The sequence below is a fragment of the Suncus etruscus genome, chromosome 15, assembly GCF_024139225.1.
Source record: "Suncus etruscus isolate mSunEtr1 chromosome 15, mSunEtr1.pri.cur, whole genome shotgun sequence".
Lineage (NCBI taxonomy): Eukaryota > Metazoa > Chordata > Mammalia > Eulipotyphla > Soricidae > Suncus > Suncus etruscus.
Window position 1 is genome coordinate 10,899,958 of NC_064862.1, and position 25,056 is coordinate 10,925,013.

Sequence of the window (25,056 nt, forward strand, 5' to 3'; positions counted from 1 at the left end):
GGAAAGATTTTGGCATTTTAAAATTTGTCATTTGTTACCTCAGTATGTTTATAATCCTTTAGATCAGACCATAGGCATGTCATTATAGGATGATTTTTTTTCTATATTAATGACTACCAAAAATTATTTTATATTCTAATTTTTTAAAAAGAAATAAGGATGGGGGCCCGAAACGTAGGGCATTTGCCTTGCATGTGGCTGGCCCAGGACAAGTACGGGTTCAATCTCCAGTATCCCATATGGTCTCTTGAGCCAGGAGCCGTTTCTGAGCACTGTTGGGTGTGATAAAAAAAATTATATAGAAATAAGCATATCCAGTATATCTTTTTTTCAGTGTCTTTTGGAGTAATACCTTGCAGAAGCTTAGTATTGTTGGACCACAGAGCTAGTACAATGTGTAAAGTGCTTACCTTGTACGCAATGACCTGGTATTTCAATGCCTGGTATTAATATATGATCACCCTAACCCTGCTTGGAGTGACCTCTAAGTTTAGGACCATGCTAAGAAATGTATTAACCACCTGAATTGTAAGGTAAAATGTGGTATATAGATAGAGCTGTGGCTACATAGTTGTCACTGAATAATAGAGACCAGAATGGGGGCATTCATGGGGCTTTTGATCATTGTAAGGATGCTTTTCTTCAAATCCTTTTCAATAATATGGGCTTTTTTCAGCATTTGATGGACCCAGCATTTGAATGACCAGAAGCATAATGATAATTGGCTTTATGGAAAAATAGTAGTATGTAGTAATTGGAAAGTTAGTTAGAAAGTGTTTTAAAAAAACGACTTAAAATACTTTTGAAAACTGAAAGGGGAACATCAGCCAATGCTGTCATGTAGAAATTTAGTGCTGTGTGGACAGGCTTGTGTCATTAAAACATAGTCTGGAGTTCTGTATTCTGTTCTTTTGTCTTTAATAGACAGAAAATATGATTTTTGGATCTTTGCTAAAGTCACACTATATAGTAATTATTTTGATTTTTGTCATGTTTACCTAGATAAAGCTATGACCAGAAAGAAAGATTCTTTTCTTTTAGTTTTACCTAACTAAATATACCAAATATCAAGTTTGGTGTTCTTAGCTTCCTCTAGGGGGTGACATTGTACAATTAATAAGCTTTAAAGAGTGTGAGTTTATATGTAGAGGAGCATTGATTAATGTTAACATAAAATTAAGTATAGGTGCTACAGGCTTTGTAATTGTATTACTAAATTTTTAGATGTGACAGGACACACAAGACTTGAATTTTAATTTAGTTAAAAGGCAGAATAACAGTGGATATTGATGGTGGTAATCCTTATGGATATTAGTATAAGTAATATTTTCTTGTTAATCACAGAAATTGGGTATTTTAAGCTAACCAGACAAGTTTAATTAAGCCATAAAGGCATTTTTCTCCTTTTTGCTGGTTTCATTCTCTGGTAAGGAGGAGTTCGTGGTTTTGTTGCTCAAGTGTTTATCATTTTTGTTACACACTGACTCAAGATTCTTTATTGCAACAATATCAGGTTAATAATAAAAATACACAGAAAAACTAATATTAATTTATCCATTGTTCTACTTATCTTTTTGGTAAACATGTCTACAGACATATAAGCTAATTTTCTAAAAATGTAATTTTAGCATATCTGTTACAATGTAAATAGCTTCATTTTTGTAACTCCTCCTGAAACATAAAAGGCAAAGAAAATACAGTTGATGGATTCCATTATTTTGCCTTAAAATGCCATCTTTTTTTGTTTGTTTGTTTTTGGGCTATACCCGTTTGATGCTCAGGGGTTACTCCTGGTTAAGCACTCAAAAATTGCCCCTGGCTTGGGGAGACCATATGGGATGCCAGGGGATCAAACTGTGGTCCTTCCTTGGCTAGCGCTTGCAAGGCAACACCTTACCTCTAGCGCCACCTCGCTGGCCCCAAAATGCCATCTTTCTTTGGGGACCCATGTAGATTTAAGCATCTTCAGTGAACTTTACACATGTAAAATAGTCATTTGTCTGGTTGAAATAATAGTCATTTCATTGTGAAAAAGTTTTATATTTTTGTTCAAAGTGAAAACTTATTTTCTTTTGAGTAGCATAGGATTAAAAAGGTTTCTCCCTTCAAATTCATCTTCTATTGTTTGCTGGGTTTTGTTTGTTTTCTTTTTAAGTGTTTTTTTTAAACCTGCTACTTACTTCTTATGAAACACTCCAGATTTCATTGAAGCTCTGCTGAGGGGTTTTTAGATACCCCTCTTTGTCTTAACTTTTAAATATATTTTTCAAACGTTTTTATATATGTTATGCAAACTTTATGCTGAATATAATGTAGTACATCATATATAAGGAAAGAATTTTAATTTTATCCCTGCCTCTCCCATTTATTAGTCATAGCTGCATATTTTTTACTTCAACATTATTATATATTGTATGATAGGTTTTTCTTCCTTATGATCATTTTAAAATTTAATCATTTCTTTACTCTAGTGACAGATAACTATTTTTTAAAGCCAAAGAATCTAAGAGATAGTACTGGGTTTAAAGTACTTCTTTTTGCATGAGAATGAGCCTACTTCAATCACTGGCATCCCATATTTCCCTGAGCACAGAACCAGGAATAGTTGAATAGCAATATCAATAAGTATGGCTCAAGCACTCTCTCCCCCATAAAGGAGTATAGTAAAAGCTCTTAAAATATTTTCTATATAATTAATATTTTCAGCATTTTTATTAGTTAATGTAGGTTCATGTTTTAAATATTTTATTTTTTAATATTTATTGAGGTACTGTGATTTACAGTAATGTTAGTGATAGTATTATGCTGATACTATATAGCATAGTATCATAGTATACACTGATAGTATCATAGCATCGTTCCAACAGTACAGGTAACACAGTTTATGGACTTGTTGAAAAACTTCAGAATAGAGCTTCCTATTATCCTCTGATACCACTTCCTCACTTTCTATTGCCTTACATTCTGTCTACTGCAAGAACACAAAAATTAATTTGAAAAGGTAATGCACACCTTTTCAATCAACACTAAGTGCAACATGGAATAACCCAAATGTTTATAACAGATAACTGTATAAAGAAATTTAAAGTACTCACAGAGGTTAACTCCACAAAACCTAAAAACTCCATCAAAAACTGGGGAGAAGAAATGAACAGACCCTTCTCTGTGGAAGACTAACAGATGTCCATGAAAAAAATACTCATCATCACTTTTTATTAGGTAAATCCAGATCAAAACAACAATGAGATATCTTACATCAGTGTGGATGGCACATATCAAAAATCTGGGAACAATATGTGTTGATGAGACTATGATAAAAAGAGAACTCTCATCCACACTGGTGGGATTGCTGCCTGATCCAATCCCTATAGAAAAGTTTAGAGGTTTCTCAGTAAACTCAAAATTGAGTTGCCACATGATCTCCAAATTCTATTTTTGGGTATCTGTCCTCAGGAAAGAAAAACATTCATCAAAAAGGATATATTTATACCACTTATTCACTGCAACACTCAGTACAATTGCCTAGATCTAGAATCAACCTAAATGTCCAATAATAGATGAGTGGATTATAAAGATGTACATATATACAATGGAATGCTACATACCTGTAAGGAATGATGCAATCATGCAATTTGCTGCAACGTGGATGGAATTGGAAGATATGTTAAATGAAGTAAGCCAGAAGAAGTATAAATACAGAACATTATCACTTTTTTTTTTTTTTTTGGTTTTTTGGCCACATCCGTTTGATGCTCAGGGGTTACTCCTGGCTTGGGGGGACATATGGGACGCCAGTGGATCGAACCTCGGTCCTTCCTTGGCTAGCACTTGCAAGGCAGACACCTTACCTCTAGTGCCACCTCACTGGCCCCCAGAACATTATCACTTATATGGTATTTAGAATGATTGCATGAAGAAATGCAATGGTTTAAATGGGAGTTGTTGCAAACACCCTTGGCCCCAGCGTACTTCAAGGAGAAGGGAAGAATGGAGGAGGAGAAAAACAAATAAAAACAATATTAGGCAACCCAACCAAAATTTACTAATGATGTTAATAAGGATAAAGGATAGAGTTCGGGCACCAAGTGGTCTCAAGTGCATTGGTAGAATTAAAAAAGGATTAACTAAATATCCAAGCCAAAGGCAACAGCAATGGAATCAAGAGACCCAAACCTTAACAGTCTATACTTAAAATTGGTCTATTATATTCGCAGGCTGGGCGGCAGAGAGTGGCGGATGCACTCTGGGAACATGGTGGAGGGAGGTTGACACTAGTGGTGGGATTGGCCCTCCTTCATTGTATGTTGGAAGCCCAGCTATGAAGGACTTTGTAAATCACAGTGTTTTCATTAAAATAAAATACTGCAAGATTATTAAAAAAGAAATTTAGAATACTATACAGCTCAAAATATGGAATATTGCAGTTTGCTGCAATGTGGATGGAACTGGAAGCAGTCATTGAATGAATAGTGAATGATTTCTCTCAACTGTGGTCTATAAAGAATATATAGGAGAAGTTAGTGTTGATTGACGCCAAACTTTTGGCCTTTAACTGCAGAACAGATTTCTGGACGCAGGGCAAATTGCAGACTGGGGATGACATAGAGAGTTAGTTGTTGAGGGTCTTGAGGACTATTGTGGTAATGCCACAGCGGCAATGGTATAATCACTGTTCATCAAAACTCATGAGTTAGCAGCTGGAGGGATAGTACAATATTCTTGCTTTGCAGAGCATTGCCAACAGTATCCTGAGTATAAGTTCGTCATTCATCCCCTCCAAAAAGAAAACCTCTATAACAACAATAAGATGTGTTCTTTTCTTTAAAAAAATCATGAAAGTAAAATGTTTTATATTTTAATCCAAGTTTTATATCATTTTTTTCTAATGGGGAATTTATTTTGATATTGGCTTGCCATTGATGAATTCTTTTTTTTTTTTTTTTTTTTGGTTTTTGGGTCACACCTGGCAGTGCTCAGGGGTTATTCCTGGCTCCAGGCTCAGAAATCGCTCCTGGCAGGCACATAGGACTATATGGGACACCGGGATTCGAACTGATTACCTCCTGCATGAAAGGCAAATGCCTTACCTCCATGCTATCTCTCCGGCCCCCATTAATGAATTCTTAAACCTAATGTATGAAATAGCTTTTATTTTATTTTTGGAATGTTATTTTGTTCTGTTAATAATTTATATTTATCCATTTTTTTCTCCACTTTTAAAAAGAACTCCTACCCACTTTTGGGGGGAGTTCAGTTGTACGCGTTCAGATATTTTCTAATTCCTCCCTGAAACACTTTGGTTTTGTTTTTGTTGAATTTTTTTTTAACTTTGAGTAGCTTGTATTGCTTTGTTTTGAAGGCCTCTTACCTTCTTTTCTATGGTTCCTAAACTGTTAATACGCTCCAGTAAAATTTTTGTTTCACACTTGTATTTTTTCATCTCTAGAAATCCATGTGTGTTCCATTTCTCTTCTCATTTTATTCAAGGTGTCTTTTTAATACTTAATACTGTTTCCTTATCTTATAATCCTTGAATTATAATGTCACTATTTTTCTTTTGCTTTGTTATTATTATGGGGCTTTTGACTTAGTTTTCTTAGCATTTTGTGGATGGCATTTTTCTCCTTCTTAACATCATTAGTAAATTTTGGTTGGGTTGCCTAACATTGTGAATTGTATGTGCTTGACCAAAACTTATGTTCTCAGTGTAAGGGATTTGATTTCAGCAACAGTTAAATTGTCTTTCAGTTTGATTCTTTTGTGCCTATTTATTTTGTTGGCTTTGTGGTTTATTTAGGGCAGATCACTTTGTTTTAGGGACAGGTAGGTCCAATTCCTTTTAGGGGTCTCTGCTGAATATAAATTCTAGGACTCTACTCTGTCTCATTGACACTTGAAGGCACCATTCAAACCAGTCTTCTCATTCTTTGGCCTTATGGGTTTTCTCCCTCTTCATTCACTTGATGTACACCTAATTCTCAATGTTTCCCCCTGTTCTGATTTCTGGAATTCTTTTCTGCATAGCTTCCCTGCTCTTTAGAACTCTGTGCCTCATTTTACTGTGGCCTCCATCTTCCTGAACCCTAGTCTTGTTTTCTCAGTTTTGCTCAAGAACTGTGCTCTGTTTAGGAAGCTCCTAGACAGTATACTGGTTCTGTAACCATTCTCACCTGATTTATTTCTCCAGTCGTGGTTTTTCACTTTTCTGAAAGTGTTTTATGTAGTTTGTTCACAGTGGTATGCTAAGTATGCTTACCCTGTTGTGCCCAGAGTTAAAATCTATGCTATTTTAATAACCTGATTTCTCTTAGTGTTTACTGTATACCAGTCGAGCAACCATTTAGTACAGGGGTCTCAAACTCGCGGCCCGCAGGCCATTTGCGGCCCTCCATACAACATTTTGTGGCCAGCGGCCGGCCTTCAAATCTCGCAGTATTAGAGATTATTCTCTTACCGAATAATCGCAATAAAAATCGCATTAGTAAGAAAAAAATCGCATTAAACAGTCGCATACCCCATCAGTTCCGTTTGGGATATGCAAATGTTTAATGCGATTTTTTGCGATTTTTTTCTAACTAATACGATTTTTTATTGCAAATATTTGGTAAGCGAAATCCCTTATGTGGCCCTGCCTCACCCCGACATTGCCTCCTGCGGCCCCCACGTAAATTGAGTTTGAGACCCCTGGTTTAGTAGGACTTAAGAAAAGCATTTCACTTTTCCTTGAAGTTGCTATATTATGAAGTTGCTGTATTAAGTCAAGAAATCCAAAAACAATTACCAAAGTAATCAATAAAATATTCTATAGTAATATACTGTGCTTTTCGTTTACTTCTTAACCTTTGATTCAAGAGTGTCTTCAAAAAAGGTAATACTAACCGTATAGAAGATATATATACAATATGCAAACAGATATTTTTGGAGCTATACCTCTAGTATTTTTTTTTCAGATTTCTTTTTTTTTCTTTTTTTTTATTTAAACACTTTGATTACATCCATGATTGTGTTTGGGTTTCAGTCATGTCAAGAACACCCCCCATCACCAGTGCAACATTCCCATCACCAATGTCCCAAGTCTCCTTCCTCCCCACCCGACCCCCGCCTGTACTCTAGACAGGCTCTCCATTTTCCTCATACATTCTCGTTATTAGGACAGTTCGAAATGTAGTTATTTCCCTAACTAAACTTATCACTTTTTGTGGTGAGCTTCCTGAGGTGAGCTGGAACTTCCAGCTCTTTTCTCTTTTCTGTCTGAAAATTATTATTACAAGGGTGTCTTTCATTTTTCTTAAAACCCATAGATGAGTGAGACCATTCTGCGTTTTTCTCTCTCTGACTTATTTCACTCAGCATAATAGATTCCGTGTACATCCATGTATAGGAAAATTTCATGACTTCATCTCTCCTGACAGCTGCATAATATTCCATTGTGTATATGTACCACAGTTTCTTTAGCCATTCGTCTGTTGAAGGGCATCTTGGTTGTTTCCAGAGTCTTGCTATGGTAAATAGTGCTGCAATGAATATAGGTGTAAGGAAGGGGTTTTTGTATTGTATTTTTGTGTTCCTAGGGTATATTCCTAGGAGTGGTATAGCTGGATCGTATGGGAGCTAGATTTCGAGTTTTTGGAGGAATCTCCATATCGCTTTCCATAAAGGCTGAACTAGATGGCATTCCCACCAGCAGTGGATAAGAGTTCCTTTCTCTCCACATCCCCGCCAACACTGTTTATTCTCATTCTTTGTGATGTGTGCCATTCTCTGGGGTGTGAGGTTGTTTTGATTTGCATCTCCCTGATGATTAGTGATGTGGAACATTTTTTCATATGTCTTTTGGCCATTTGTATTTCTTTGTCAAAGTGTCTGTTCATTTCTTCTCCCCATTTTTTGATGGGGTTAGGTGTTTTTTTCTTGTAAAGTTCTGTCAGTGCCTTGTATATTTTGGAGATTAGCCCCTTATCTGATGGGTATTGGGTGAATAGTTTCTCCCACTCAGTGGGTGGCTCTTGTATCCTGGGCACTATTTCCTTTGAGGTGCAGAAGCTTCTCAGCTTAATATATTCCCATCTGTTAATCTCTGCTTTCACTTGCTTGGAGAGTGCAGTTTCCTCCTTGAAGATGCCTGTAGTCTCAATGTCCTGGAGTGTTTTGCCTATGTGTTGTTCAATATATCTTATGGTTTTGGGTCTGATATCGAGGTCTTTATTCCATTTGGATTTTACCTTCATACATGATGTTAGGTTGGGGTCTAAGTTCAATTTTTTGCAAGTGGCTATCCAGTTGTGCCAACACCACTTGTTGAAGAGGCTTTCCCTGCTCCATTTAGGATTTCCTGCTCCTTTATCAAAAATTAGGTGATTGTATGTCTGGAGAACATTCTCTGAATATTCAAGCCTATTCCACTGATCTGAGGGCCTGTCCTTATTCCAATACCATGCTGTTTTGATAACTATTGCTTTGTAGTAAAGTTTAAAGTTGGGGAAAGTAATTCCCCCCATATTCTTTTTTCCAATGATTGCTTTAGCTATTCTAGACTGTTTATTGTTCTAAACAAATTTCAAAAGTGCCTGATCCACTTCTTTAAAGAATGTCGTGGGTATCTTTAGAGGGATAGCATTAAATCTGTATAATGCCTTGAGGAGTATTGCCATTTTGATGATGTTAATCCTGCCAATCCATGAGCAGGGTATGTGTTTCCATTTCCGCGTGTCCTCTCTTATTTCTTGGAGCAGAGTTTTATAGTTTTCTTTGTATAGGTCCTTTACATTTTTAGTCAAGTTGATTCCAAGATATTTGAGTTTGTGTGGCACTATTGTGAATGGGGTTGTTTTCTTAATGTCCATTTCATCCTTAGTACTATTATATATATATATATATATATATTTATATATATAAATATATATACTTTTATATATATTTATATATATAAATATATATACTTTTATATATATATATATATATAGAAAGGCCATTGATTTTTGTGTGTTAATTTTGTAGCCTGCCACCTTGCTATATGAGTCTATTGTTTCTAGAAGCTTTTTGGTATAGTCTTTAGGGTTTTCTAAGTAGAGTATCATGTCATCTGCAAACAGAGCTTGACTTCTTCCTTTCCTATCTGGATTCCCTTGATATCTTTTTCTTGCCTAATCGCTATAGCAAGTACTTCCAGTGCTATGTTGAATAGGAGTGGTGAGAGAGGACATCCTTGTCTTGTGCCAGAATTTAGAGGGAAGCCTTTTAGTTTTTCTCCATTGAGGATAATATTTGCCACTGGCTTATGGTAGATGGCCTTAACTATATTGAGAAAGGTTCCTTCCATTCCCATATTGCTGAGAGTTTTGATCAAGAATGTTTGTTGGACCTTATCAAAAGCTTTCTCTGCATCTATTGATATGATCATGTGGTTTTTATTTTTCTTGTTGTTTATGTTATGTATTATATTGATAGATTTACGGATGTTAAACCATCCTTGCATTCCTGGGATGAAACCTACTTGATCATAGTGGATGATCTTCTTAATGAGGCATTGAATCCTATTTGCCAGGATTTTGTTGAGGATCTTTGCATCTGCATTCATCAGCGATTTGGTCTGTAATTTTCTTTTTTAGTAGCATCTCTGTCTGGTTTAGGTATCAAGGTGATGTTGGCTTCATAAAAGCTATTTGGAAGTGTTTCTGTTTGTTCAATTTTATGAAAGAGTCTTGCCAGGATTGGTAGTAGTTCCTCTTGGAAAGTTTGAAAGAATTCATTAGTGAATCCATCTGGGCCTGGGCTTTTGTTTTTGGGCAGACATTTGATTACCGTTTTAATTTCATCAGTGGAGATGGGGGTATTTAGATATGCTACATCCTCTTCTTTCAACCGTGGAAGATTATAAGAGTCCAAGAATTTATCCATTTCTTCCAGGTTCTCATTTTTAGTGGCATAGAGTTTCTCAAAGTAGTTTCTGTTTACCGTTTGAATCTCTGTCATATCAGTAGTGATCTCTCCTTTTTAATTCCTAATATGAGTTATCAAGTTTCTCTCTCTTTCTTTGTTAGGTTTGCTGGTAGTCTATCAATCTTGTTTATTTTTTCAAAGAACCAACTTCTGCTTTTGTTGATCTTTCGAATTTTTTTTTTGGGTTTCCACTTCGTTGATTACTGCTCTCAGCTTTGTTATTTCCTTCTGTCTCCCTATTTTTGGGTCCTTTTGTTGAGCACTTTCTAGTTCTATTAGCTGTGTCATTAAGCTACTCAGGTAAGCTCCTTCTTCCTTCCTGATGTGTGCTTGCAAAGCTATAAATTTTCCTCTCAGTACTGCTTTTGCTGTGTCCCATAAGTTCTGATAGTTTGTGTCTTTATTGTCATTTGTTTCCAGGAACCTTTTGATTTCCTCCTTGATTTCATCTCTGACTCACTGGTTATTCAGTATGAGGCTGTTTAACTGCCAGGTGTTAAAGTTTTTCTTCTGAGTCCCTTTGGAATTCACAAATAATTTCAGAGCCTTGTGGTCAGCGAAGGTAGTCTGCAAAATTTCTATTCTTTTGATATTATGAAGGTATGTTTTATGTGCCAGCATGTAGTCTATCCTGGAGAATGTCCCATGTACATTGGAGAAGAATGTGTACCCAAGTTTCTGGGGATGGAGTGTCCTATATATATCCATTAGGCCTCTTTCTTCCATTTCTCTCCTCAGGTCTAGTATATTCTTGTTGGGTTTCAGTCTGGTTGACCTATCCAGTGTTGACAAAGCCGTGTTGAGGTCCCCCACAATTATTGTGTTATTGATATTATTTTTCAGATTTGTCAACAGTTGTATTAAATATTTTGCTGGCCCCTCATTCGGTGCATATATGTTTAGGAGAGTTATTTCTTCCTGCTCTACATACCCCTTGATTAATATAAAATGTCCATCTTTGTCCCTTACAACCTTCCTGAATATAAAGTTTGCATTATCTGATATTAGTATGGCCACTCCAGCTTTTTTATGGGTGTTGTTTGCTTGGATAATTTTTCTCCAGCCTTTTATTTTGAGTCTATGTTTGTTCTGACTATTCAGGTGCGTTTCTTGTTGGCAGCAGAAGGTTGGATTGAGTTTTTTGATCCATTTAGCCACTCTGTGTCTCTTAACTGGTGCCCAAGCACGCAGCAGAGAAGCCAGTCCGGAGGGAAATGCTTGCTTCTGTGATCCAGCACAGTTCTTTGTGTGATTTTTTCTTCTTGTTGTGATGGTGTTCTTTTCTTAGAAAGAGCGCATGGCCACATAGCGAAGCGGAGCTAAGTGCTCTGCTGGAGGCTCTTTTCGGCCCACTCCCAAGAGGTTCATGCAAGAGGACTACACTCAGGCAGCACTCACAGTTTTTCACACTCGGGCCCCACTCAGGCAGCAATTTCTTACTCACTCACTTGCTTGCTGGGTAGCTTCAGAATGCAGTTTTTGGGGGTTCACTTCCCAGGGCTCTGAGGAGAGCTTCAAAGATTCATAAAAGACAGAGAAGCACAGGACAGGGCTCCTTTCAGGTCCTAAGTTTCCTCAGGTTCCTCAGAAGAAGCACTGCAGGGCGGAGACTCTGCAGGTGGAGCAATCAGCACTTCACCTGGCAGTCCCCATGGTCAGCCATTTCTTACTCACCCGCTCGCTGGGTAGCTTCAGAATGCAGTTTTTGGGGGTTCGTTTCCCAGGGCTCTTATGAGAGCCTCAAGGATTCAGAAAAGACAGAGAAGCACAGGACAGGGCAGGGACTCCGCAAGTGAGTCAATCAGCACTTCACTTGGCAGTCCCCACGGTCAACCGTTTCTTACTCACTCTAGTATTTACTAGAATTTAATGTTTGTAAATATCAGTGTATATTATCATGATAGTTATTTGAATACCATATTTATTTAATTTATTAAAAGATGACGCCTCAGGCTGGATTGATAGCACGGCAATAGGGCACTTCTCTTTCATACAGCTGACCCAGGATTGATCCATCTGGTTTCGATACCCTGGCATTTCATATGGTCCCATGAGCCTGCCAGGAACTATTTCTGAGCACAGAGCCAAGAGTAACCCATGAGTACAACTGGGAGTGGCCCAAAAACCAAAAAGAGAAAGCAAGATGATGCCTTATAACTCCTTTTATATGTCTTTCATGTTTTATATTTGTTTTACATTTCATATTTATTTCTTAGTAAGCAAGTATATGGTAAACTATTAATGTTTAGCATTTTTGAACATTGAATAACATTCATTCAGGTTTAATAAACGTTTCTCTTCTAAATGTCTCATTAGATTAAAATAGGATCAGAAAATATTTAGTCCTTTTGCAAATATGGCTCATTAGTCATCCTCATATAATATTTATTCATATTAAAATAAGTATTTTCTTGATGAAATAAATCAAATATATTTTCTTATAGATTATTTTAGCTTCGTATTTATTTGATCTGTTTTAATGGGTAATTTTTCATGCTAGACATTAATTTTCATCACAGGGCTGCCGCTAGAATGAATTGCTTGTCTTGAACAGAGGTCTGTATGAAAGTGATCTTTTTTTTAATCTCTTAAGGCAACATTAAAAATACTAATGTTCATAAACAGATTTAATGTTTTTAATACTTAAAAATGTCTAATGTTTTCTTAAGACATTTTTGGCATCTTAGAATATTCAAAAATGGACAAACAAGGGCAATTTATATCTTTTATTCTTTTCCATTCCCAAGATGACTTAATTCTTTAAAGGAATAAATTGAATAGTAATGCCCTTGTAATTATTAGATAATATATGTAAAATACAAGAAAAAGTGTTTTGTTGCTACACTGTATGGTAAGTATCAGCTCATATGTTCACTTTCAAAGGGCACAAAGCTACTATTTTATTTTGTTGCCACACCTCCTGGGGCTCAGGGCTTTTTCTTGGCTCTGCACCTAAGAGTCATTTGTGGCAGTGCTTGAGGAACCATATTGGGTGTCAAGAATCCAACCTGGGTCTGCTTCATGCAGGACAAGTGCCCTACCAGCTGTATAATCTCTCTGGCCTCTAAGCTAATTTTTTAATTGTATATCTTTTTATATTGGTAAGGGAAGATGATACTTTGACTAAATGGGGTAATTTGGTTTTTGATTCAATGTAGTTCTACATGTGTGTATATACTCATTTTCTTTCATTGTAAGCTATAGAAGTAGCTAGTTTTACATAATAAATTGGAGCTGAGAACTGTACTTTTTAACATAGTAGCAAATTATTTTTGCTTCCTAACATGAAAGTGCTGATTATAGTGGTTAGTTCCTGCGATGTCCTCAGAAGTCAAAATGAATATAGGCTTAAAACTTCATTTCTTTATTATTAGTGCTGTCACCCATGCTGAAAAACAATTTATTCCCAAAGTTTACCAAATAGCTAACTGAACTCCATATATGGTATTCCTGTAATGTCCATTGCTATAGTAAAATTAGAAAAGGCCTAGTGAAATGAAATGGTCTACTGTATTTCCTTACCTTATGAGGTTATTGGCCAGTAAGATATTTATGTACTTCTGGATGTGTGTGTATATTTATATATGTATGTATGCATGTATAAATGTGTGCATATGTATGGTACTGAATAAGTTGTGTCTGCAAAACCATGTATCTGTATTGGTAAGTTTGTTCTTTTAAAAAAGTTGAAGTTTTAAAAAAAGCAGTAATAAAAAAAGTGGGTAGGATGCTTGCCTTGCATGAGACTGACTCGGGTTTGATCCTCAGCATCCTATACAGTTCCCCAAGCACCACCTGGAGTAATTTCATTCTTTCTTCTTCTTCTTTTTTTTGCTTTTGGGCCCCCCTGGCGGTGCTCAGGGGTTACTCCTGGTTATCTGCTCAGAAATAGCTCCTGGTAGGCATGGGGGACCATATGGGATGCTGGGATTTGAACCAACCACCTTAGGTCCTGGATTGGCTGCTTGCAAGGCAAACACTGCTGTGCTCTCTCTCCAGCCCTGAGTAAATTCTTTCTTTTTCTTTTTTTGTTTTTGGGCCACACCCAGTGACACTCAGGGGTTACTCCTAGCTATGTGCTCAGAAATCACCCCTGGCTTGGGGAACACATGAGATGCTGGGGATAGAACAGCTGTCCGTCCTAGGTTAGTACATGGAAGGCAAACGCCCTACCACTTGCACCATCGCTCTGACCCCAACCTGGAGTAATTTCTAAGTATAGAGATAGATAATAATAATAATAATCTCTGAGCATCACTGGAGTGTGGCTAGACCCCCAAAATAGGACCAGAATAAAAATGACAGGGACAGTAATGGAGGGTCAAGGGCACGTTGTTGGTGATTGTGTGAAGTGATTTTGTATACTGAGACCATACACTTTAATAATATTGTAAACACCTAAACTCTAATACAATTTTTAAGTTTTAGATAAGTGTATGTATGATGATGAATGTTAGCTGTGAGACATATTATGGTGATCATGCAATAAACACAAATATTAATGTTAAAAAAAAGTTGAAGTTTAATTTTCTGTATGTTTGGAGAAAGGGGCAGATTAGTAATCTCTTTCAAACTGTCATTTTTTACATCCAATCACCGTGATGAATTCAATAACCGCCCCAGTCTGATTTCTGTGACTGAAAGGTATTTCTGAGGTGTGAATTTGCTGGAAGTTGAATAAATAGGCTTGTTGATGAGAACCGAAATATATAATATGACTTATAGCAATCAGTTAACCTTAGCTGAGATTTTTTATTGCAGGATAACTCAATCAGGATATTTGTGTTCATCTTTGCTGAGAAATTGGAGGTTTTCAAGTTACAAGATAATGGGCCAGCAGTAGGGAGTTTGCCTTGCATACAGCTGGTCCAGGGCAGACAGTGGTTCAAATCCTGGCATCCCATGCTAGTCGAAATTGACGACTTGGGAAGCCACAGCAAGTTGACTTGCAAATTACATGACTACTTCCTTCTTACTAAATAAAAGTTTTTTTACTTTTGAAAAGGAAACGTTGAAGTTTGGTGAAATAATCTTTCAATTTGGGAGTCTAAATGGTGGACTTATTTGAGTTTAATAATTTTTTATAATGAAGCTGATCTGTACATATTAAGTAAAAGTCACAATTTCTAAGAACCTCTTCAGTGAGTGAGGGCTTACTGTATTGTAAATTAGTTGCAAAGGTAAGTTAAAACAGAAAAGCATTTAGAGAAATAGGAAGTAATAGGCACAGTTGCATAGTGGAAGAAAGGGAAGTTATATTAAGAGTAGGTGTTGGATGATAATGATTTTGGAATGCCGATGTTTGAAATGGAAATTTTGCTATGGAATGATTGGCATGTAAAGAGAATTGAATTATTAGGTTAGCTGTCAATAGGCATTGAGATACAGTGCTATGTGTAAGAATTTGATTTGTTCATTTAATTGAAAATAACTTAAAATAACAATAGCCAAGTCAGATATGGATTACCCCACATTTAAAAGCAAGACTATGTTCCCAGTACCAGTGTGCCAATTCCATGAAGTCATCAGGAACCCAACTTTCCGATTTGAAACCTTCAAATGAACAGTTACCAATATATTCAAGTGCCTTGTTTGTTGTCCAAGATGAATTTTATTCCTCTCGTTCTGATTCTAGGTGGTATGAAAGGGATGAATAAGAGTTTTCTCGAGGTTGGGGAAAATCTACGAAACTACGCCTGCCCAGTGGGGCCTGACTGTGAAAAATTGTGAGTGCTGCCTTTGTGTGTCTGTCTACTGTCCTGTCATGTGAACCTCTTGGGAGTGGGCCGAAAAAAGGCTCCAGAAAACTCGCTCTCCCAGAGGTCCATTCTAGGGCGGAACGCCAAGGAACTGCTACATAATGTGAAAACCAGCTATAAGCAGTACTTTGCAGAAGCCAGGTCCCCTGTTTGTGACGTCAGGCTGGGAAAAATCTACGAAACTACGCCTGCCCAGTGGGGCCTGACTGTGAAAAATTGTGAGTGCTGCCTGTGTGTGTCTGTCTACTGCCCTGTCGTGTGAACCTCTTGGGAGTGGGCCGAAAAGAGGCTCCAGCAGAGCACGGCCGCGTAGCGAAAACACCATCGCAACAAGAAGAAAAAATCACAATAAGAACTGAGCTGAATCACTGAAGCCCAGCATTTCTCTCTGGACTGTCTTCTCTGATGTGTGCTTGGGCCTAAGATTTGATCCTGTGTGAGGCTTCATCCATGGAGGACTCACCTCCCTTGGAGGCAAGTCGACCCACCCAGAAAGGGTGGAGCCAGAGGAGTGTGGCTGCCTACATCATTTAGCCAACGAATACCTCCACAACACGTAGAAAAACCCACAATACAAGTGTAACAATGGGGAAACAACGCAGGCCAGCATCAGACATAGAGAATAAAGACGACAATTCTGATGACCAGATAATGACCAACCAATTAATCAACCTCTCAGATAAGGACTTTAGACTAGCAATATGGAAGATGCTCAAAGAACTCAAAGAAACCATGGATCGAGTTGAACAGAACACTAATAATAACCAAAAAAATATGAAGACAGAAATCACAAAACTCAAACTGAAATAACATGTCAACTAACAGGCCTGAAAAACTCAGTAAATGAAGTGAATGACAAAATGGATAGGATCTGGGACAGGGTATCAGAAGCTGAGAATAGACGGTGCTGTGGAAGATGAGATAAATAACAATTCCATACAGCGGGAGAGATTGGAAAAAAATCTTAAAGCAAATGAACAGACAATGGAAAAATTAGTCAAAGAATAGGAACAGATGAAAATAGAAGTCTATGATAAGCTCAACAGAAACAACCTAAGAATCATTGGAGACCCAGGAAGAAAATTTCCAGGAAGAATCAATGGTGAAGAACATCATAAAAGGAAAGTTCCAGAGCTAAAGAATATATGTGATCAAATCCTGCATGCTCAAAGAGTACCAACCAAAAGAGAACCCAGAAAAAATACCCCAAGAAACATCCTATTCACAATGACGAATCCCACAGATAGAGACAGAATTCTGAAAACAGCAAGATCAAAAAGGGAAATTAATTCAAGGGAGCATCCTTGAGATTTACAGCAGACCTATTACCAGAAACACTCAATGCTTGAAAGCAGTGGTGGGATATTGTGACAAGACTGAATGAAATGAATGCTTCACCTAGGATACTGTACCCAGCAAAACTCACTTTTCGGTTTGACGGAAGAATACATGGTTTCACAGACAAAAAACAGCTCAGAAACTTTACAGACTCAAAACCAGTCTTAAGAGAAAAACTGAAAGTCCTAATTTAAGACAAGACTAACCAAAAGACACACCAAATTTTGATATAAGGATGGCATTAAATTTCAGGACAATTAAAAAAAAAAAAAAGAAAAGATGGAGGGGCCGGGCGGTGGCGCTAAAGGTAAGGTGCCTGCCTTACCTGCGCTAGCCTAGGACGGACCGCGGTTCGATCCCCCGGCGTCCCATATGGTCCCCCAAGCCAGGAGCGACTTCTGAGCGCATAGCCAGGAGTAACCCCTGAGCGTCACCGGGTGTGGCCCAAAAACCAAAAAAAAAAAAAAAATTTCAGGACAATTTTTTCTCTCAACGTCAATGGACTAAATGCACCAGTTAAGAGACACAGAGTGGCTAAATGGATCAAAAAATTCAATCCAACCTTCTGCTGCCTACAAACGCACCTGAATAGCCAGAACAAACATAGACTCAAAATAAAAGGCTGGAGAAAAATTATCCAAGCAAACAACACCCATAAAAAAGCTGGAGTGGCCATACTAATATCAGATAATGCAAACTTTATATTCAGGAAGGTTGTAAGGGACAAAGATGGACATTTTATATTAATCAAGGGGTATGTAGAGCAGGAAGAAATAACTCTCCTAAACATATGCACCGAATGAGGGGCCAGCAAAATATTTAATACAATTGTTGAGAAATCTGAAATATAATATCAATAACACAATAATTGTGGGGGACCTCAACATGGCTTTGTCAACACTGGATAGGTCAACCAGACTGAAACCCAACAAGAATATACTAGACCTGAGGAGAGAAATGGAAGAAAGAGGCCTAGTGGATATATATATATATATATATTTCCATCACCAGAAACCTGGATATCATTCTATTCCAATGTACATGGGACATTCTCCAGGATAGACTACATGCTGGCACATAAAACATACCTCCATAATATCAAGAAAATAGAAATTTTTCAGGCTACCTTCGCTGACCACAAGGCTCTGAAATTATTTGTGAATTCCAAAGGGACTCAGAAGAAAAACTTTAACACCTGGCAGTTAAACAGCCTCATACTGAATAACCAGTGGGTCCAAGATGAAATCGAGAAGGAAATCAAAAGGCTCCTGGAAACAAATGACAATAAAGACAGAAACTAACAGAACTTATGGGACACAGCAAAAGCAGTACTGAGAGGAAAATTTATAGCTTTGCAAGCACACATCAGGAAGGAAGAAGGGGCTTACCTGAGTAGCTTAATGACACAGCTAATAGAACTAGAAAGTGCTCAACAGAAGGACCCAAAGATAGGGAGACAGAAGGAAATAACAAAGCTGAGAGCAGAAATCAACGTAGTGGAAACCCAAAAAACAATCCGAAAGATTAACGAAAGCAGAAGTTGGTTCTTTGAAAAAATAAACAAGATTGATAGACCACTGGCAAAACTAACAAAGAAAGAGAGAGAGAGAGACAGACTTGATAACTCGTATTAGGAATGAAAAAGGAGAGATCACTAATATGGCAGAGATTCAAAGGGTAATCAGAAACTACTTTGAGAAACTCTACACCACTAAAAATGAGAACCTGGAAGAAATGGATAAATTCTTGGACTCTTATAATCTTCCACGGTTGAAGGAAGAGGATGTAGCATATCTAAACACCCCCATCACTGTTGATGAAATTAAAACAGTAATCAAATGTCTGCCCAAAAACAAAAGCCCAGGCCCAGATGGATTCACTAACGAATTCTTTCAAACTTTCCAAGAGGAACTACTACCAATTCTGGCAAGACTCTTTCATGAAATTGAACAAATGGAAAAACTTCCAAATAGCTTTTATGAAGCCAATATCACCTTGATACCTAAACCAGACAGAGATGCTATGAAAAAAGAAAATTACAGACCAATATTGCTGGTGAATGCAGATGCAAAGATCCTCAACAAAATCCTGGCAAATAGGATTCAATGCCTCATTAAGAAGATTATCCACTACGATCAAATAGGTTTCATCCCAGGAATCCAAGGAAGGTTTTAAAATCTGTAAATCTATCAACATAATACACAATATCAACAACAAGAAAAATAAAAATCACATGATCATATCAATAGATGCAGAGAAAGCATTTGATAAGGTCCAACACCCATTCTTGATCAAAACTCTCAGCAAGATGGGAATGGAAGGAACCTTTCTCAATATCGTTAAGGCCATCTACCACAAGCCAGTGGCAAATATCCTCAATGGAGAAAAACTAAAAGCCTTCCCTCTAAATCAGGGGTCTTCAAACTATGGCCTCGGGCCACATATTCTATTTGTTTTGTTTCTTCAAATCAAAATAAGATATATGCAGTGTGCATAGGAATTTGTTCATAGTTTTTATTTTCACTATAGTCTGGTCCTTCAACGGTCTGAAGGTCAGTGAACTGGCCCCCTGTTTAAAAATTTTGAGGACCACTGCTTGAAATTCTGGCACAAGACAAGACTGTCCTATCTCACCACTCCTATTCAGCATAGCACTGGAAGTACTTGCTATAGTGATTATGCAAGAAAAAAATATCAAGGGAATCCAGATAGAAAAGGAAGAAGTCAAGCTCTCAGTGTTTGCAGATGGCATGATACTCTACTTTGAAAACCCTAAAGACTCTACCAAAAAGCTTCTAGAAACAATAGCCTCATATAGCAAGGTGGAAGGCTACAAAATTAACACATAAAAATCAATGGCCTTTCTATACACCATAGTAATAAGGAAAAAATGGACATTTAGAAAACAACCCCATTCACAATAGTGCCAAACAAATTCAAATATTTGGGAATCAACTTGGCTAAAAATGTGAAGGACCTATACAAAGAAAACTATAAATTCTGGTCCAAGAAATAAGAGGACACGTGGAAATGGAAACACATACCCTGCTCATGGATTGGCAGGATTAACATCATCAATATACTCCCCAAGGCATTATACAGATTTAATTTGATCCCTAAAGATACCCATGATATTCTTCAAAGAAGTGGATCAGGCACTTTTGAAATTCGTTTGGAACAATAAACAGAATAGCTAAAGCAATCATTGGGAAAAAGAATATGGGAGGAATTACTTTCCCCAATTTTAAACTTTACTACAAAGCAATAGTTATCAAAACAGCATGGTATTGGAATAAGGACAGTCCCTCAGATCAGTGGAATAGGCTTGAATACTCAGAAAATGTTCCCCAGACATACAATCACCTAATTTTTGATAAAGGAGCAAGAAATCCTAAATGGAGCAAAGAAAGCCTCTTCAACAAGTAGTGTTGGCACAACTGGATAGCCACTTGCAAAAAATTGAACTTGGACCCCCAGCTAACATCATGTACGAAGGTAAAATCCAAATAAATGAAAGACTTCGATATCAGACCCGAAACCATAAGATATATAGAACAACACATAGGCAAAACACTCCAGGACATTGAGAGTACAGGCATCTTCAAGGAGGAAACTGCACTCTCCAAGCAAGTGAAAGCAGAGATTAACAGATGGGAATATATTAAGCTGAGAAGCTTCTGCACCTCAAAGGAAATAGTGCCCAGGATACAAGAGCCACCCACTGAGTGGGAGAAACTATTCACCCAATACCCATCAGATAAGGGGCTAATCTCCAAAATATACAAGGCACTGACAGAACTTTACAAGAAAAAAACATCTAATCCCATCAAAAAATGGGGAGAAGAAATGAACAGACACTTTGACAAAGAAGAAATACAAATGGCCAAAAGACACATGAAAAAATGCTCCACATCACTAATCATCAGAGAGATGCAAATCAAAACAACTATGAGGTACCACCTCACACCCCAGAGAATGGCACACATCACAAAGAATGAGAACAAGCAGTGTTGGCGGGGATGTGGAGAGAAAGGAACTCTTATCCACTGCTGGTGGGAATGCCGTCTAGTTCAGCCTTTATGGAAAGCGATATGGAGATTCCTCCAAAAACTGGAAGTCGAGCTCCTATACGATCCAGCTATACCACTCCTAGGAATATACCCTAGGAACACAAAAATACAATACAAAAACCCCTTCGTTACACCTATATTCATTGCAGCACTATTTACCATAGCAAGGCTCTGGAAACAACCAAGATGCCCTTCAACAAACGAATGGGTAAAGAAATTGTGGTACATATGCACAATAGAATATTAAGCAGCTGTCACGAGAGATGAAGTCATGAAATTTTCCTATACATGGATGTACACGGAATCTATTATGCTAAGTGAAATAAGTCAGAGAGAGAGAGAGGAAAACGCAGAATGGTCTCACTCATCTATGGGTTTTAAGAAAAATGAAAGACATTCTTGCAATAATAATTTTCAGATACAAAAGAGAAAAGAGCTGGAAGTTACAGCTCACCTCAGGAAGCTCACCACAAAGAGTGATGAGTTTAGTTAAGGAAATAACTACGTTTTGAACTGTCCTAATAATGAGAATATATGAGGGAAATGGAAAGCCTGTCTAGAGTACAGGCGGGAGTCGGTGGGGAGGAGGGAGATTTGGGACATTGTTGATGGGAATGTTGTACTGGTGATGGGTGGTGATCTTTACATGACTGAATACCAAACAAAATTATGTATGTAATCAAGGTGTTTTACTAAAATATAATATATATAAATGCCCTTCTGACCTAAAATATTATTGTCAACAATATGTAAGCCACTATGATCAAAATAAAAATTATATTAATAATTAAAAAAAAGAATGAGTTTTCTCTTGCTGTCTTTTTCTTTTTCTTCTTTCTTTCCTTTTTTTTTTTTGTTTTTTTTTGTTTTTTGGGCCACACCCGGTGGTGCTCAGGGTTACTCCTTGCTGTCTGCTCAGAAATAGCTCCTGGCAGGTACGAGGGACCATATGGGACACCGGTATTCGAACCAACCACCTTTGGTCCTGGATCGGCTGCTTGCAAGGCAAACACCACTGTGCTATTTCTCCGGGCCCTTTTTCATTTTCTTAAGGTGACTTTTTAGAAACTTTTCTGGTCACACGTTAATCTGTTACATGACCATATTTTGCTTAGAGGAATGCTTTACTGCTTTCTAAGAAAGTATCTTGTTAATAAAGAAAGTAGGAAGAATGGATAGATGCTGATGGGTATAGTAATCTGCCACAAATGTTCATTAGATGCAAAAATTCCAAATTGATGGAAATTCAGGCAAGGCTCCTGAAGTCCACTGGCAGAGACTGCTTTTTTAATTGACAAAAACTATCAGGGACAAGTGAAACAGGGCTGTATGTGGTGTGTTTAAAAAACATCGAGAGGGGCCAGTGCGATGGCACAGCAGTAGGGAGTTTGCTTTGCATGTGGCCATTCCAGGACAGACCACTGTTTAATCCCCAGTATCCCATATGGTCTCCCAATTGCCAGGAGCAATTTCTGAGCACATAGTGAGGAGTAATACCTGAGCGTCACAGGGTGTGGCCCCCCCAAAAAAAAAATCTTTGTGAGAACCTTGTATGTAAGTAGCAGAGGTATGCAGGGGAAACCAATAATACCTGTCAATCTTGAGATAAGAAGGAATGTAAGAGAATAAGGAAAAAAAAACAACCCACTGTTCCAGCAGACTGTAAATTATTTCAAGTGATATCAAGGTATTTTTGTTTTTGTTTTTTTGTTTTGTGTGTGTATATGTGTGAGTGTGTGTGTGTGTGTGTGTGTGTGTGTGTGTTGGTCCCAGTGATGCTCAGGACTTACTCCTGGGTATGCGCTCAGAAATCGCTCCTGGCTTGGGGGACCATATGGGACACCAGGGGATTGAACCGAGGTCCATCGTAGGTTAGCGTGTAGCAAGGCAAATGCCCTACTGCTTGTGCCACTGCTGTGGCCCCTACTTAAGGCACTTAAAACAAGAATGAGGAGGAATCTGAGGAGATGCAGAGGAGTTTGCTATTAGAGAATGAGATTATAGTGAGCATTGATTCTTACTCTTTTGATCATGTGTTCAGTAAAGTACAGCTCTGGTATATATAAGTGAAAATAACAGCAATATATTGATGTACTTATACTCTATATGACATTATAAAAATAAAATCTTAAAAATAATGAAATAAAAATATCAAATGTATTATTTCCTTTCCCATCTACCTGCTTATTATTTTGCCAATCTCTTGGATTATATCGGCTTCAGTTGCAATATAGCTGAGGACAGTAACTGTATTAGGAGCAGTCCGAGCAACCTGACCTGTAATCATTACTATAAAATTAAGCAAGGAGATCTTTAGACTAATTTAGCACTGCCTCGACTGACTACACAACCAAATTAAAATCTTACTGATAAACGCTTAACAATTATCAAATCAAAGAGACAACCAGTCACACAGGGCCAACTGAGCTTTAGGTTTATGCAAACAAATATTTTCCTTTCTGCTTTTCCTGTATGTCAATCTTCCTGGCTTCTGAGGGTAGTTGCTCCTAACCTCTAAATTGGTTCTGCTCAGTTTGAATGTACTTTTCTCAAGTAAATTAGTAAAAACCCTCCTCTTAGAAATAAGATTTAGAAGGGCCAGAATTTAGAAGGGCTAAGCAGGTAGGGCACGTAGCTGACCCGAGTTCGATTCCCAGCTTCCATATGATCCCTCAAGCCTGCCAGGAATAATTTCTAAGTGCAGAGCCAAGAGTATGACCCAAAAAACAGAAAGAAAATAAAGAAGAGTTAGAATACTTAAAATACTTCAAATAATTTTGATAATATGCAAGGCGAAGTAAGATTGTTTAGGGAAAGAAAAAACATTATTTATGGATATTATCATTTAGGGAGATGACATTTTACTTGAAACCTCAGCAAAATCAGATCCAAGAAATATAAAAAATTAACATATATTAAAGAAGAAACTCCTAGTAATATTTTTAAAAGATTCTTACTGGATCAGAGTTAATAAGGGTGCTTGCCTTGCTCATGATTTGATCCCTTGTACCCATATATGGTCCCCCACCCTGTCAGAGTAAGTCCTTTGTATATAGCCAGATAGAACACAAAAACCTGTGTGGAGAAGGGATTCCGTATGAAATGATTTTGATACAGGTATTATTAAATGGGAGAGGGGAGATGCAGTATGATTTTGATTTTTCTAAAAGGGGAATAAAAACTAGATCATGGAAATATCAAACCCATGGAAAATAATGAAAATTTAAACTTAAAATTGATAGAAACAAATCACAAATAATGGTGTTGAGTAGTAGTATCAGTATTTAAACCTCTGTGCTTTCAAGCAATATTAAAAATTTTTAAAGGCATACTATTTGCAACCATATGTCTACCTAAAAATCTTATATGATTCACTTTATTTTATTATATATTTTTGTGATGCCACACCCCAAATTGGTGTTCATAGCATACTTCTCACTCTGTGGTCAGGATCACTCTTGTCAGGAATTGCAGGAATTGGTGCAATATAGGACTTGCTGAAATTAAACCTGCTTTTTTTTTTTTAAGGTTTAATGTCAAATGAAAAGACATAGCTTATTTAGTAAAAGTTTGTTAATTATCATAAATCTTGATATTTTGGATAGTATTTTGTGTCTGTATAAAAAGATACATAGTTATTCCATTTTATATCTAAATTTACTTCAGTTTTATTCTAAGTACTTATATAAAATATATCTTTACACATTCATACATGGAAAAGGAAATTGCATATCATCTTTTTCTTTTGTAGGCCGTTTATATGCTATGCAAACTGGAATGAAGATTGATAGTAAGACTCCCGAGTGTCGCAAATTTTTATCAAAACTGATGGATCAGTTAGAAGCTGTAAGTTCAACATGATCGTTTGTTTTATGATTAATACATAGAATGCTATTATACTTCATTTGTATATCTATATGTTGTCAGTTCTTCCCTTAACAGCAAGGGGG

At 37.2% G+C, this 25,056-nt stretch overlaps 1 protein-coding gene and 1 non-coding gene across 2 annotated transcripts in view; both read left to right on the forward strand.

The window, feature by feature from the left end:
* Positions 1–25,056, forward strand: part of VTA1 (vesicle trafficking 1) — a 73,826-nt gene that overhangs the window by 12,452 nt on the left and 36,318 nt on the right. The window contains exon 2 of the mRNA XM_049789361.1: positions 24,858–24,952. Within this exon, the coding sequence (XP_049645318.1) occupies positions 24,858–24,952 (95 nt within the window). The remainder of the gene's footprint in view (positions 1–24,857; positions 24,953–25,056) is intronic.
* Positions 14,532–14,599, forward strand: LOC126031874 (small nucleolar RNA SNORD31). The gene has a single exon (XR_007503687.1). It is a non-coding gene; the product is annotated as a small nucleolar RNA SNORD31 (small nucleolar RNA).